Source organism: Panthera onca, chromosome A1 (genome assembly GCF_046562875.1).
Source record: "Panthera onca isolate mPanOnc1 chromosome A1, mPanOnc1 haplotype 2, whole genome shotgun sequence".
NCBI classification, from domain to species: Eukaryota; Metazoa; Chordata; class Mammalia; order Carnivora; family Felidae; genus Panthera; species Panthera onca.
Window position 1 is genome coordinate 53,222,876 of NC_138339.1, and position 15,751 is coordinate 53,238,626.

The 15,751-nt window shown below is 35.8% G+C and overlaps 1 protein-coding gene across 2 annotated transcripts in view; it reads left to right on the forward strand.

Annotated features, from left to right (window-relative positions):
- Positions 1-12,628, forward strand: part of GABRG2 (gamma-aminobutyric acid type A receptor subunit gamma2) — a 113,163-nt gene extending 100,535 nt beyond the window's left edge. Inside the window, exons 8-10 of one of the 2 annotated variants that reach the window (XM_060634938.2) lie at positions 7,224-7,429; positions 9,410-9,433; positions 10,839-12,628. In XM_060634938.2, coding sequence (XP_060490921.1) covers positions 7,224-7,429; positions 9,410-9,433; positions 10,839-11,114 — 506 coding nt within the window. In that variant the 3' untranslated portion in view covers positions 11,115-12,628. The remainder of the gene's footprint in view (positions 1-7,223; positions 7,430-9,409; positions 9,434-10,838) is intronic. The other variant, XM_060634939.2, reaches the window with a different exon arrangement.
- Positions 12,629-15,751: the final 3,123 nt, after the last annotated feature.

The following is a 15,751-nucleotide window of genomic DNA, read 5'->3' on the forward strand; positions in this document are numbered from 1 at the left end:
TTTTTGTTTTCTTGATGGTTTCCTTTGCTATGCCAAAGGTTTTTAGTTTGATATAGTCCCAATTGTTTATTGTTTCTTTTGTTTTCCCTGCCTGGAGAGACATATTCAGAAAAAAAATATTGCAAAGGCTGAGGTCCATGAGTTTACCAGCTATGTTTTCTTTTAGGAGTTTTATGGGTTCAGGTCTTACATTAGATCTTTCATCCATTTTGAGTCTATTTTCGTAGATGATGCGGGAAAGTGATCCAGTTGCATTATTTTTCACATAGCTGTCCAGTTTTCCCAACACCATTTATCAAAGAGATTTTCTTTTTCTCATTGCATATTCTTGCCTCTTTTCCTGTAGATTAATTGGCCATATATGCATGGATTCATTTCTGGGCTCTTTTCTTCTGATCCATTTGTCTATGTGTCTGTTTTTGTGCCAGTACCATACTCTTGACTAATACAGCTTCATGGTATTGTTTCAAATCTGGGATTGTGATACCTCCAACTTTGCCTTTCATCAAGATTGCTTTGGCTATGAAAGATGTTGTATGGCTCCACACAAATTGTAGGATTGGGAAAAATGCTTTTGTTACTTTGACAGAAATTGCACTGAATCTGTAGATTGCTTTGGGTAATAGGGACATTTTAACAGTATTAGATCTTCAAAATCATGAGCATGTTCTATCCACTTATTTGTGCTGTCTTCAATTTATAATCATTTTCAGAGTCAGGTCTTTCACTTCCTTGGTTAAATTTATTCCTAAGTATTTTATTATTTTTGATGCAATTAAAAGGATTTGTGGTGGAGTCTTTAGGGTTTTTTGTATGTAGTATCATACCATCTGCAAATAGGTAACAGTCTTACCTATTCCTTACCAATTCAGATACCATTTATTTCTTTTTCTTTTTTAAAAATTTTTTTAATCTTTTTTTTTTTAATGTTTATTTTTGAGAGAGAGAAGGAGAGCGTGAGCAGGGGAGGGTCAGAGAGAGAGGAAGGCACAGAATCTGAAGCAGACTCCAGGCTCTAGGCTGTCAGCACAGAGCCCAACACGGGGCTCAAACTCACGGACTGTGAGATCATGACCTGAGCTGAAGTCAGATGCTTAACCAACTAAGCCACCCAGGCGCCCCCATTTCTTTCTTTTTCTTATCTGATTGCTATAGCTAGGACTTCTGATACTATGTTAAAAAAACATGGTAAGAGTGGACATCCTTGTCTTATTCTTCAGCTTTTCACCATTATGGTGTTGGCTGTGGGTTTTTCATATATGGCCTTTATTATGTTGAGGTACATTCCTTCTATACACATTTGGTTGAGAGTTTTTATCATGAATGGATGTTGAATTTTGTCAAATGCCTTTCTGCATCTTTTGAGATGATATGATTTTTTAAAATGATTTTTATCTTTCATTTTGTTAATGTAGTGCATCACATTGATTGATTTGCACATACTGAACCATCTTCACATCCCTGGAATAAATATCACTTAATAGTATTGAATGATCCTTTTAATGTATTGTTAAACTCAGTTTGCTAACATTTTGTTGAGAATTTTTGCATCTATATTTATCAGGAATATTCGTCTGCAATTTTCTTTCTCTCTCTCTTTTGTAGTGTCTTTTCTGGTTTTGTTATGAGGGTAATGCTGGCCTTATAAAATGAATTTGGAGCATTCTCTTCTCTTCCATTTTTTGAATAGTTTGAGAGGAATAGGCATGAAGTCATCTTCAAGTGTTTGGTAGAATTCATCTGTGAAGCCATCTAGTCTCAGACTTTTGTTTGTTCGAGTTTTTTTGAATACCAAATCAATTTCATTACTAGTAATTAGCCTGTTCATTTTTCAAATTAAAAAAAAAATTAATGTTTATTTTTGAGAGAGGGAGAGAGAGTGTGAGCTGGGGAGGGGCAGAGAGAGAGGGAGACACAGAATCTGAAGCAGGCTCCAGACTCTGAGCTATCAGCACAGAGCCTGACACAGGGCTCAAACTCACAGACTGTGAGATCATGATGTGAGCCAAAGTAGGATGCTTAATCAACTGAGCCACCCAGGTGCCCCATTAGCCTGCTCATTTTTTTTAAAATTTCATCCTGAGTCAGTCTTAGATGATTGTAAATTTCTGGGAATTTATCCATTTCTTCTAGGCTATCCATTTTTTTGGCACACATTTTTCAAAATAGTCTGTTATTTTTTATATCTCTGTCTTATCAGTTATAACTTCTCTTTCAGTTCTGAGTTTGAGTCCTTTCTCTTTTTTTCTTGATTAGTCTTACTAAAGATTTCTCAATTTTATCTTTTAAAAGAACAAGTTTTAGTTTCTTTTCCTTTTTAGTCGCTATTTCATTTATTTCTACTCTGATCTTTATCATTTCCTCCCTTCTACTAACCTTAGGCTTCATTCTTCTGTTTCTAATTCCTTGAGGTGTAAAGCTAGATTTGAGATTTTTACTTGAGATTTTTCTTGTTTCTTGATGTAGGCCTGTATTGCTATAAACTTCCCTCACAGAACTGCTTTTGCTGTCTCCCAAAGATTCTGAACCATATTATTTCTATTTTCATTTGTCTCTAGGTATTTTTTTATTTCTTCTTTGATTTCTTTCTTGACTCATTTGTTCTTTAGCAGTAGGCTTTGTGTTTCTTCCAGTTCTTATAACTGATTTCTACTTTATTTTTTATAAAGTATTTTTTTAAGTTTGTTTATTTTTGAGAAAGAGAGAACTAGCAGGGGAGGGACAGAGAGAGAGAGAGAGAGAGGGAGAGAGAGCGGGACAGAGGATCCAAGCAGGCTTTGTGCTGACAGCTGAGAGTTTCATGCAGGGCTCAAATTCACAAACTGTGAGATTATGACCTGAGCCCAAGTTGGATGCTTAACCAACTGAGCCACCCAGGTGTCCCAATCTCTACTTTCATATAATTGTGCTTCTTAAATTTATTAAGACTTGTTTTGTGGTACAATGTGTGTTCTATCCCTAGAGAATGTTCCATGTGCACTTGAAAAGGATGTGTATTCTGCTGTTTTGGGATGGATTTTTCTGTGTATATCTATTAAGTCCATTTGGTCTAATATGTCATTTAAAGCCACTGTTCCTCTAATGATTTTCCATCTGAATGATCTATCCATTGATGTAAATGGGCTTTTAAAGTCCCCTATTATTATTGTATTACTGACAATTTCTCCCCTTTATGTCTGTTAATATTTATATGTTTAGGTGCTCCTATGTTGGGTGTGTGTAGATATTTACAAGTGTTATGCCCTCTTGTTGCATTGGTCTTTTTATTATATGTAATGCCCTTCTTTGTCTTGTTACAGCCTTTGCCTTAAAGTCTATTTTGTCTGAAAAAAAAGTATTGCCATCCCAGTTTTTCCTACTTTCCTTTTCATGAAATATCTTTTTCTATCCTTTCACTTTCAGTCTGTATGTGTCTTTAGGTCTGAAGTGAGTCTCTTTTAGGCAGCATAAAGATGGGTCTTGTTTTTTGTTTTTTTTTTTTTTAATACATTCAGTCACTCTGTCTTTTGATTGAAGCATTTAGTTCATTTACATTTAAAGTAATTATCAGTAGGTATGTATTTATTGCCATTTTTAATTATTGTCTTCTCATTGTTTTATAGTTTTGTTTTAATTTTGTTTTAGGGACGCCTGTGTGGCTCTATTGGTTAAGCATCTTACTTTGGCTCAGGTCATGATCTCATGGCTTGTGAGTTTGGGCTCCGTGTTGGGCTCTGTGCTGATACCCGGGAGCCTGGAGCCTGCTTTGTTTTGTGTGTGTGTCTTTCTCTCTGCCATCACCCACTCTCTCTCTCTCTCAAAAATAAACATTAAAATTTTTAAGTAATAATATTTTTAAATGTTTATTTTTGAGAGAGACAGAGCATGAGCAGGGGAGAGAGAGAGAGGGAGACACAGAATCCAAAAAAGGCTCCAGGCTCTGAGCTGTCAGTACAGAGCTAGACATAGTGCTTGAACCCATGAACTGTGAGATCATGACCTGTGCTGAAGTCAGATGCTTACCAACTGAGCCACCCAGGTGCCCCTATACTTCTATCTTCTTTTGTTGTCTTCCCTCATAGTTTGATGACCTTCTTTAGTGTTATGTTTCAATTATTTTCTCTTTATTTTTTGAGGGTGCATCTATTTTAAGTTTTTAGTTTGTGATTACCATGAGGTCCATATATAACATCCTAAGTATATAGTAGTCTGTATTAAGTTGGTGGCTGCTTAAGTCCAAATACATTCTGAAACACTACATTTTTACTCTCCATGTTTATGTATATGATGTCATATTTAACATCTTTTTATTTTATGTATTCCTTGACTAATTTTTGTAGATAGAGCTGATTATACTAATTTTGCATTTTAACCTTCATACTAGCTCAATGATTAATTTGCTAACTTTAATGTATATTTGCTTTTGCCATTGAGATTTTTCTTTCTTTCATAATTTTCCTCTAGGTATAGCCTTTTATTTTCCACTTAAAAGTTCCTTTTACATTTCCTGTAAGGCCAGTTTAGTGGTGATGAAATCCTGTAACTTTCATTTGTCTAGGAAACTCTCTTTCCTTCTACATAATAGCCTTTTCTGGTGGAGTATTGTTGTTTATAGGTTTGTTTTTCCTTTCAGCACTTTGAGTATCATGCTACTCCCTTCTGGCCTGCAAAGTCTCAGCTGAAAAAATTAGCTGATGCCTTTAGAGGGTTTTGCCTGTTAGGTAACTGTTTGCCCTGCTCTTGCTGTTTTCTTATCTTAAATTCTGCCATTTTAATTATGTGTCATGGTGTGGACCTCCTTGGATTTGCTTGGGACTTCCTGGACCTGGATGTCATTTTTCTTTCCCAGATGAGGGACGTTTTTAGCTGTCATTTCTTCAAATAAGTTTCTATTCCCTTCTTTCTCTCTTCTCCTCTGGGACCTCTATAATGCAAATGTTAGTATGCTTGTGTTGTCTCAGAGATCCCTTAACCTATTCTCATTTTTTCAAATTCCTTTTTCTTTTTGCTGTTCAGCTTGGGTGCTTTCCATTACCCTGTCTCCCAACTCACTCATCCGTTCTTCTGCACCCTCAAATCTTCTGTTGATTCCTTCTAGTGAATTTTTAATTCCAGATATTATATGCTCTGACTAGTCCATTATGTTTTCTATTTTTTTGTTGTTCTCATTGTGTTCACTCACCCACCTCTCAAGTCATGTGACCATTACTTTGAACTCTTTTCCAGGGATTTTGCTTATCTCCATTTTGTTTAGCACTTTTTCTGTGGTTTTGTCTTTTTTGTTTGTTTGTTTGGAACATACTCCTCTGTCCCATTTTGTGTAATTCTCTGTGTTTGTTTTTATGTATCAGGTAGGTCAGCTATATCTGATCTTGAAATTAGTGGCTTTATGGTGAAGTCATCCTGTGGTGCCCCACAGCATAATATACCTTTGTTTCCAGAGCCAGGTGCCCCAGAGATATCCCCTGTCTGTGCATCTTCCTGTTGTGGCTGTACTGCTGTGGGCACATTGGTGGGTGGGGTCTGCCCTTCACACAGCTAGCAGAGAGGCCTATTTATAGGGGCAATAGACTCTTTGAGGGGTCACTGGTCCCAACTTAGGCTACCTGGCCAGTTATGTCAGGACAGCAGTCACTTTGGAGGGGTGCCTGCTGAGGAGGGTGGATTATGTGGGATGGACCTATTGAGGAATGAGGGGGTGGTGCAAGTGCTGCTCACAAAGAAGAGAATTTCAGAAATGGTCCTTGCAAGCATCCAGACATCTAGGCTGAAGCATGCCAAGAAAAATGGCACCTGTCAGTACCTCTTTTCCTGGAGAAAGCTTCTGCAGATTTCTGACCCTCTGGAACTATTTGAAAATCAGTCATAAATATCCTTTTCAAACTGGTTCTTCTGTGTTTGAAAAGTTGGCACTTTTCTTACTGCTTCTTCAGTGCTGGCTCTTTAAAAGTCAAGACTTGGTGTCCTATAACCTTCTGGCTCTCCTGGAGTTAAGCCATGCTGATTTTTTTAAAAAAATGTTTATTTATTTTTATTTTGAGAGAGAGTGTTCACAAGTGGGGCAGGAGCAGAGAGAGAGCGAGAGAAATCCCAAGTAGGCTATATGCTCAGCATGGAGCCCAACATGGGTCTCTTATCTCACAATTGTGAGATCATGACCTGAGCCAAAATCAAGAGTCAGACACTTAACTGACTGAGCCACCCAGCTGCCCCAAGCCCTGCTGATTTTTAAAACCAGACATAGTGACTCATCTCAAGTGTAGGAGCCCAGGGCTGGGGGGCCCAGTATGGGGCTTGATCCCATTGTTCCTCCATGCTTCTGATATCCCTCCTACTTGTTGGTAGCTGCAGCAGTTAAGTTCCTCAACATATCTCTGTTCCTCTTACCCTTCTTGATGTAGCCTTCTTTTTATTACTTTAGCTGTTAGAGAAGATCTGTTCTGCCAATCTTCAGGTCATTTTCAGAGTGAGTTGCAATATAGGTAGTTGTTACACTTTGGTATATCTGTGAGGTTGGTGAACTCATGATTCTTCTACTCCACCATCTTCTTTCTATATCATAGCCTTTAAAAAACTCATTAATCAGAATGTGTCACTTAGCACATCTCCTCTATTTAACAGCATTTAATGGATCCCTTGTATTTTAAATGAAATGAAAACTCCTTTGCATGCTATGCATGATACAACTTCTGTTATCCCAGTATCACCTTGACACCCCTGCCTCTCCCCAGATGCTAGGTATTCTATTTTTTTTTTTTAAAAAGACATAGTGTCCCTTCCTCAATATCTTCCTTTTACTCTGCAATTAGCTAAAAGTTGGTGTCTTCTAACTTTTTAAGCTCCTTAACTATCACCTCTTCAAAGATGCCTTTCCTTAGCATTCCATCGAACTAGGTTTTCAACACCTATGCTGTTATCCATGGCATGAACCATAATTTGTAATTATACTTTTCTTTGCTCACTTGATTTATAGTGTTCTTTGTCACTAAAGTGTAAGGTACATAAGCTCAGGGAACATGTTCATCTTATTTTTCAGCATATACTCAGTGCTTGTCATAGTAACTGATACATGGTAGGCAGGCAATAAATATTTGTGGGCAGAGCGAATGGATTACACCTGTGCCTCCTTTCCCTTATTGAGGTTGCTTTTCAGCAGTCACAAAATAAATTTTGTTTCAGTAGTGACTCAGTTACCCAACTTGCTGATAAGGTCACATGGTCTGTTTTACTGTACCTTTCTTCAGGTATCACCACTGTCCTGACAATGACCACCCTCAGCACTATTGCCCGGAAGTCACTCCCCAAGGTCTCCTATGTCACAGCAATGGATCTCTTTGTATCTGTTTGCTTCATCTTTGTCTTCTCTGCTTTGGTGGAGTATGGCACCCTGCATTATTTTGTCAGCAACCGGAAACCAAGCAAGGATAAAGACAAAAAGAAGAAAAACCCTGTATGTATCATTTCCCATTGGGATCATGGAGATTTTTATGTAGAAGCCCACCTGGTTTTGTTTTTGTTGGGTCTTAGTCTGTCTGCAGACTAAACCTCAGTGATTTGGGTTCCAAAATGAAAACAGAATGTATGAGTTTGGCTAGGACATAAGAATTCATTTTGGTCATTAGTTATTTGGGAGAGACCTGATTCATGAAGGAAGACTCCCACTCTTTTCATTTCATGGGAATTATAAATATTGCTGACACCTGCATTTATTTTCTATTGATTGTCACCTTTCTGCTCCTTACAATAACATTCTTAAGTTATTGTTATTTTAAAATAACATTTTCATTCAAGGCTTTCCACTAGGAAGCCATAATGTTCTTGAAACTTCAAAGATCACATTTTTGCAAGTAATTGTCTCTGTGCATGTTACCACCAGAGTACTACTATTGGTTTCAAACAAAAATGTATATCATTTTGTTTTTAAATGAAATGATACTCTATTGTTTGGGCAAGTTACTTAGCCTCTGAGTGTCTTTGTTTACTCATATACAAAATATGTATTTTTTTATAATAATTACCTCAAAGGGCTACTGTGGCAATGAAGGTAAAAAGCATTACATGGTACCTTACAAATGGAAGTCCTTACCTTTAATAGTTGATGATGATGATGGTTGATGTTGATGATTTATACACTAACCGACAAGGATTGATTTCAATGATTTGGAAAAAGGTAGGATGACTTCACCTTGCCATCAAACTTTAAATAAAAAGGCACAGATAAACAAGCCTAAAGCAATTATCTTTTAATATGGACATTGAAGAGAGCAAGTATACCCATTTATGCACCTGAATATGGCTGGCTGGCTCATAGGAAGCCCTGTGGAAGTTAAGGTCCATTCCCTTCTAAGTCAGGGGCAAAGGAAGTCACCCTAGCCTCCTCAGTTTATAGCCCTTCCTTGTCTGCTGTAAGGGCCATGAGGGCCTTGATAGTGGCTAGTTATCTGGCCCACCAACTTAGGGGGAACTAAATTATAATGAGGAAATATAGCTGATTCTAGGTTGTATCCTGATGGATCTCCAGGAAACCTGGTGAGATTCTACAAATGGCATATATTTACTTGAATGTAACAATTTGCAACAGGTAAAGAAAAAAATCATCATTATTCTTGGTAATTAAAACAGAAATGCTTATCCTTAATTTCCCAACTATTCACTATGCTTTATGCAGTCCTTTCCTTCCCTTTCTGTTTTGCTTGTCTTTGCATTTCTTCTAACCTTATTTTATTTTTGTTGTTGTACTTTTAAAATTATTATTTCTCCCCATTCTTCACTTTCCATTATTTTTCCCAAGAATAAAGTTCTATACCATTCAGCATTATTACCTTCCAGCATTAATAAGGATGTGAGGGTGTGCTTTTAAACAAGAGTCCTTCGGAAAAAGCCTTTATGCCCTAACAGCTATATGATTGCAGAGGAGATTAAAGAAACTGAAAAAAATTAAATTATCTGAGAATTTCATGGACTTCCCTATTTTAAGACAATCAAATGATTTATCAAAACAGGAAAGAGACCAAGCTGTGAAGGAAAAGCTGAAACCTTATTTTTCCATTTAATATGCTCTTTGGTTCATTCTATTAAGACTTACCTATTAAGGCTTCTTTGACAATAATTAGAAAATAAAAATCACAATACTTCTATGCAGGGAAGCCAGGCTATGGAAAGCTTCCTCACAAGTGGACAACACTGGCTTTTATAGTTAAGTAATTGTGGATTAATTTATTAAAATCCCCAAATTCCATTTTCCAACGTTAGGCATATACTTTATTCCAAGTTCAGAATTGTCCTTCTGTGTTTATAATTTCAGTTCATTTTACTTACTATGTTTTTAAAATGTATTTTTAATTTGTCTTATTTTGTCTTTTTCTTTTCTTTTTTCCTTCTTTTAATTAAAAAAAAAATGCAATTCTCTTTTCTGTCTACAAACCTAAAGCTTCTTCGGATGTTTTCCTTCAAGGTATAATGTTTTTGGAATGAAAATTCACTGCATGCAACTGCTGAATTTAATTATTAACGCTTACATGGTGTTTCGACTTCTTTTGTTTTTTAGTGAGTAGACCTTTAAGCATTCTACTAAAGATAAGGGCTTTGAGATGAAGAAAGCTTTATAGATTTCCAGAGTTGAGTCATCAACCCTACACTAATTCACAGAAGTGTTGACCCTATATGAAGCTCAAAAGCTGCAAACTCTATGAGATGTCCTTAGAAAAGAGGGCCTCTTTAAACATCAAAACCAAAACTTATCCTCTCTTCCCAGATAAAAATAGGATCCAATTTCACTGACAGCACCTAACATATATACTATATATGTTCTTAAAATGTAACTCTGTAAATCTGAATTCAAAATAAGATTTGTTTTTTGTTAAGTAAATTTAATAATCTCCATTGGTCTGAACCCTACCTGTCAGTTTTATAAAAATAATACTCTGTGAAATACTTTAAGTTAAAATATCCATCCCTTTCCTCTAGAATAATCCAGGGGCCTTTTGGCTCTATCATGCAATACTGCAATGATATTTCTTTTCCCAGTTGAATTCTGATAATTTTCTCAGAGACACTGGGATTTGTGTTTATAATATCCAAAACAAACTCCTCCAAATTAAATTAATCATTGAGATTTATAGTTATTTCATAATTAATATGATAGCAAAGATCAAATTATCATTCAGTTTATTGACATTAGTTTCTTCTCAAATGCTAAAAAGGTGGTAGCATTTTTTTTTTCTGAATGTTGACTCACATATAGGTAAACATTGCTGATGTTCTAAAGCTTCTAGATGGTAAATGTTAGACAAAGCACTATATGTCTTTAAAACATAAGCCATACCATTTGTGGCCTATACTTAGGAAACTCCTCCATTTGTATATATTTTAACATTTTTTTTAATAGCATTTAGTACATTATACTTTGCTCAGTGTAATGGGGTTTACCATTTGCCTATAGGTAAGCATGACACAAAATTTGAGTTCAAAATTAATGCATTTTATTTCTCTGTTCTACTCACATGCAACACCATTAAATGCCTTCATGTAACCAATCTCACATCTAATATTTACTAGACTAAGATTCCATGTAGTTGTTTGATTTAAATCTTTAAACTTTGAGTTCTTTTGGTGTTCAATCTTCTTGCTATAGCTATTAGCTTGATGGTATTATTTTCAGCTGCACTGCTTAAGCTCAAAATTTGAAATCTGCAAATGTGCTATCCTTCTAAGTTCAATTTTACCATTGTAGATCACGATGTCATAGCAATTTCCTGAGTACTCATTTTCAGATTCATCATTCACATTGGTGACATTGTGGAGACTTAATCTAGGATTTATCAAGTATATCTAATTCTTCTTCCCTACCCTTGTCTCAGGCTCCTACCATTGATATCCGCCCAAGATCAGCAACCATTCAAATGAACAATGCCACTCACCTTCAAGAGAGAGATGAAGAATATGGGTATGAGTGTCTCGATGGCAAGGACTGTGCCAGTTTTTTCTGCTGTTTTGAAGATTGCCGAACAGGAGCTTGGAGACATGGGAGGATACATATCCGTATCGCCAAAATGGACTCATATGCACGGATCTTCTTCCCCACTGCCTTCTGCTTGTTCAATCTGGTTTATTGGGTTTCCTACCTTTACCTGTGAAAGAGGTATGGGTTTTATTGATGTAGGTCTTATTCACTAAATCTCATGGAGAGGAGATGTCCTTTCTAAAGTCCACTTAAATAATCCCCTGTGTGGTTTATGATAATTTGAATTTGTTTCTATGTTCTAACCTGCTAAATTGTATTAATGTCATATTGTTTGCGCCCAACTCTCCTGTGGTAAGTGTAATTTGAACTCTAATGTTTGCTGTGTTTCAAACCTGCAAGGCAGAGTGAAATTAGAGCAAGAACACTGAATTCAACAAGATACTTTCAGCTACAACAACTGAAATAGTGAAAGCCATGACTGTTTACAGTGGTGGTGTCCTTAATCAATTCAAAATACAATTAGATGCAAAATGTCCAAAACTGTACCCTATGTTCATTTGGGGATAGGTTGTGGTAAATTTGATCCCAGTAGAATATCTCCCTCATTTGAGAAAAATCACAAGTCACTTTAAATATAAGAACCTAGACTAGAAATCTATTACACCTCTATCCCAAGATAGGAAGAAATTTTCCTCCACATCACATGTACAATGATGTAAATATTTCAATAACGTAGAATGCTTCAAGTTTAATGCATGCATCTCTTTAGATCCAAAATAAATGGAATGAAGTTAACATCACAAAGCATTGTCTTTTATTCTGTGTCTTTGGGCAATAAAAGAATCATGAATGTAATGATAAGGGTTTGGGTTTGGAATTGGAGGGAGGAATTTTCTCTACCTTCTCCCTCACGCATGAAGATTCAAACAGCTTTTTTTTTTTTTCTTTTCCTTGTAGGACATATTAGAACACTTTAAGTAAAATATAGACTGAATAATTGACATTTGCCACTTCTAAATATGCCCAATTTCATAGAGTATAAAGTAATTGTATGTGCTTGCCGCTATTTTTTCTTCCTTTTAGGTTGATAGATTATAACAGAACTTATTCTCCATCTCAAGATCTGCTTCTAGTGATTGTGAGTGCCTTGTGGGCAGAATCCTTGTCATTTCCTCTTTGGGTCCTCAGCACCTTATATAGTGCCTGGCACATAGTTGGTGCTCAACAGATAGGGTTTGAAGTAAATTGGCTTCATATGCTTCTGTGAATCTCTCTGAGCTGGCCTGGAACCAGTGACTCATCTTTTGAACATAGGCATGGTCAAGTGATACTTGATCTTGTGAAAATGAACAAAAGGATCCAAAGAACTTTGCCTAAAATAAATTTTTGATAATGAACAATAATAGCCAAAGTCCATACCCCTTTTAAAATAATACTTAAGTCATATGTTTATGCAAAAAAAAAAAAATGAGTCTACTAGGGCATAATTAGAGTTTGTATATTTTTTTTCCAGGTTTGGGGATGAGTTAGCTTTGACCCATCCACAATTCCACTTGAAGACATAGGACAGGCAAGAGCAGGATTCATACCTGACTAGTGTTCAGAATGTTGTTTTCTATGGTCTGTAAAAAAAAAAAATGCACTGAAAATTAACTTCTAAAAATAAAACAAGAAATGAATGACTTACATGGAGGTTGAACCTATGACTGTGGCTTCTTTCAACTAAATGATAATCACATGAAGTGGTTGTCCCAGACTTCAAACATGATGAGTTGAGCTCCACCTTTAAGTATTCATCCTGAATCCCCTTTTTTCTAAAATAACACCCTTTGTCAGTTCTTCTTTATAGCAACCATTTTTTAAAGTCAGAATTCAATCATAGCCAGTATAACTTGATAGATAATCTAAAAAGAGTAGATAAGAAAGAGTGGCTTTGTTATAAAGCTATGTGAAGTCCTCATTGAGTCATCTGGATGAATCTTGAAACACATTTAGCTGCCAATTTTACAAATCTTTAATATATCAGTACTCTCATATATAACCTCAAAGACATGTAAATAGAATTAATTATTTTCATGTTTTGAATTGTTAACAATTTAATGTTGACTCTTTAGGAGAGTTGTCGGCAAATTTTCAATGGTGAGAAACACATTATTGTCAACTTGAAATGTATTCTGTAATGGGGACACGCAAAAAAAAAAAAAAAAGCTAGCTTTCCAATGTATGCATAGTACTGGCAGTATGAATATATGTTATATATAATCTTAATTATTAGCTGCTCCTCATCTGTGTATTTCAAAACCTTTTCACAAAGGGAATTGCCTAATATGTGGACTTTTCCAATAAAAATGCTGCATTCTAATTGATGGTGGCATGTCAGTGGTCTGGTTGGACTTGTTTGTCGTGAAGACCGTGACTTCTCTCCAGTAGCATTCCCCAATGCCGCTTTCCTTTTATGTGAGCTTTATTTGTGAGCAGTGTGATCATATTATGCATGGTGATGCTCCTCACTTCGAAGAAATTAAGAGATATATTTGAGGTGTGAAATGGAAATGGAAGGAAGTAATAACATCAAGTAAGTAAAGCTCAAGCCTTCTGTACCTCCAAACTTGCGGTGTGTTTAAGAATACGGACACTGGTGTCAAACATAATTGGGATCCCGACTCTACCATTTGCCTGTTGTTAGACAGTTATTAATTCATCCTTTATAATCCTCCATTTTATCAGCTAAAAGGTATAATAATGCCACCTCATGTAGTGACACTCAACAAATGATCAAAATGTCTTCTTTCACTTCCAGGGCCTCCGATATTCTGCCACCATGATCCTCCCACCTCCATCATATAAGCTGTCTTTAAAAATATCCAACAATACTCACATATGTCTTAATGTGACTCTGCAGCATGAGGTTTCATTTTTAAAGAGTATTTGTATTGCAAACATTCCTTTAAACTATAAAAATCTGAGAGTCTCTTATTGAAGAAATCTTACAGATTACTTTTAAGGCCAAAGAACCTTTCCCTGTACCCCCAAACTTAAAAACATAGGGAGATATGCTCCAGAGACAGTGTCATATTTTATTGAAGTCCTCTGAAATTCTCAAAAGAAAGTAGCATAATCCTTTACAAGCACAGCTGCCCTAACCTTCCTCTGCCTGCATCCAATTTAGACATCTTTCTCACCTTCTAGACATGTTTAAAAAACAATTTCACTTAGGTCTTGTTTTCTGTCTAACTCAATGCCTTTATATTTAGCTGAGTGCGTATTCATTGTATGGCCTTCAGCCCCCTTTTTAAGTCTCATATTATTCTGACTAGTAGCAACAATTTTTGTCTGTGATGAAGGTCAAATTAAATTAACAAAATGATGCGGTCTTTGGGGATTGTGTCAAAAATTGCTGTCTGTATGCTTTGTCACTATGAATTTTTGTCAAATGTGTAGGAGAAAGGATGACCTAGACCAAAAGCTCTGCTATGTTTTTTAGTGCTGGTTGAATTGCCAAAGGTCACACAGCCAGTTAATGGCAAACCTGGGAGAGGCATCTGACCATTGCTCTTTCTACTGGGTCATAGAGCATTTCAGGATTTGGAAGTAAAATTCTATAATACTTTATCTTTCTGTTAATACTTGAGGATCCGCCAAACTTGAGGATGCCTTTCTTTGATCTTGACCTCGCTTTGAATATTTTATCGCAATGAGACAGAAGTTTTAGAATATGTAGTAAAAGAGATAATGTGATAAATTTTGCATTTCTTTTATTCTCTTTCTAATGTAATGATCAAACAATATTCGGTGTTACCTGCTGCTTTCAGAATGCTGTTTGAAAGAAGACATCTCCAGTTATCTGAAAAATTCCAGACCCAGAGTTGGCCTTTGTCCCTTAGGGCTTGAGACAATAGACAACTAAAGATTTTCCTATGGCTCCTTGGTATAGGCTCATTATTTCTATTATATCAAGAAAGTGCTACAACTGCTTTATTGTTACCAGTTCTGACAGTAAAAATCATAGGCCAATTATAAATCCAGTTGTAACTTTCTTCTGCCATTTGGGATATAAACATTTTCCCTTTTTATTTTTAGAGCAAAATGGAAAAGCAGAGGCTGTTTCAGTTTACCTAGATTCAAATCCAGGCCCTCTCAAGACCTATTATTCCTGAATAGGGGATAATAATGGCTTATAACTAATAATTTTATTGTAAGGAGTAACTGAGTTAATACCAAAGAAGGACTGCATGTTAATAATTTTCCTCAGCACAGAAAAGAAAGGGCATGATATCTTAGTCTATGTTGCTTAAGAATGTGGATTATCATTTATGAAATTAATTACTACATATTCCCACTTTGTTGGAATAATAAACATAGATAATAAACAATACATATCTTTACTGACATGCAATACTTGGGAAATTCATGTATATAAAGAATAGAGCCAAGTACTAATAATTACTCCCAAGTGGAACAGTGTATCATTTTAATTACCATAGATGATACATATAAAGACACAAGTGTAGCTATCTTTTAAAAAGTAAAAAAGATTTCCCTTAAAAACATGGAAATGTGTAATGGGATTGCTAAATAAACTTAAGTGACATTATCAACAAAGGTGTAGTTCCATCTTAATATAGTACATTTTTATAAGTCAATAAATTATTTTGTAGCTAATTTATAAAACCCTTAAAGAAATCAACATGAGGACTCAATCATAACTGAGGACTCTTGCCATTAAAAGAAAAACAAAATGTCACTGGGCCTGGGATAGAGAATTCAAGTCACATCTGGGGATGTTCCTAACTATTCTTATCTTGGGAG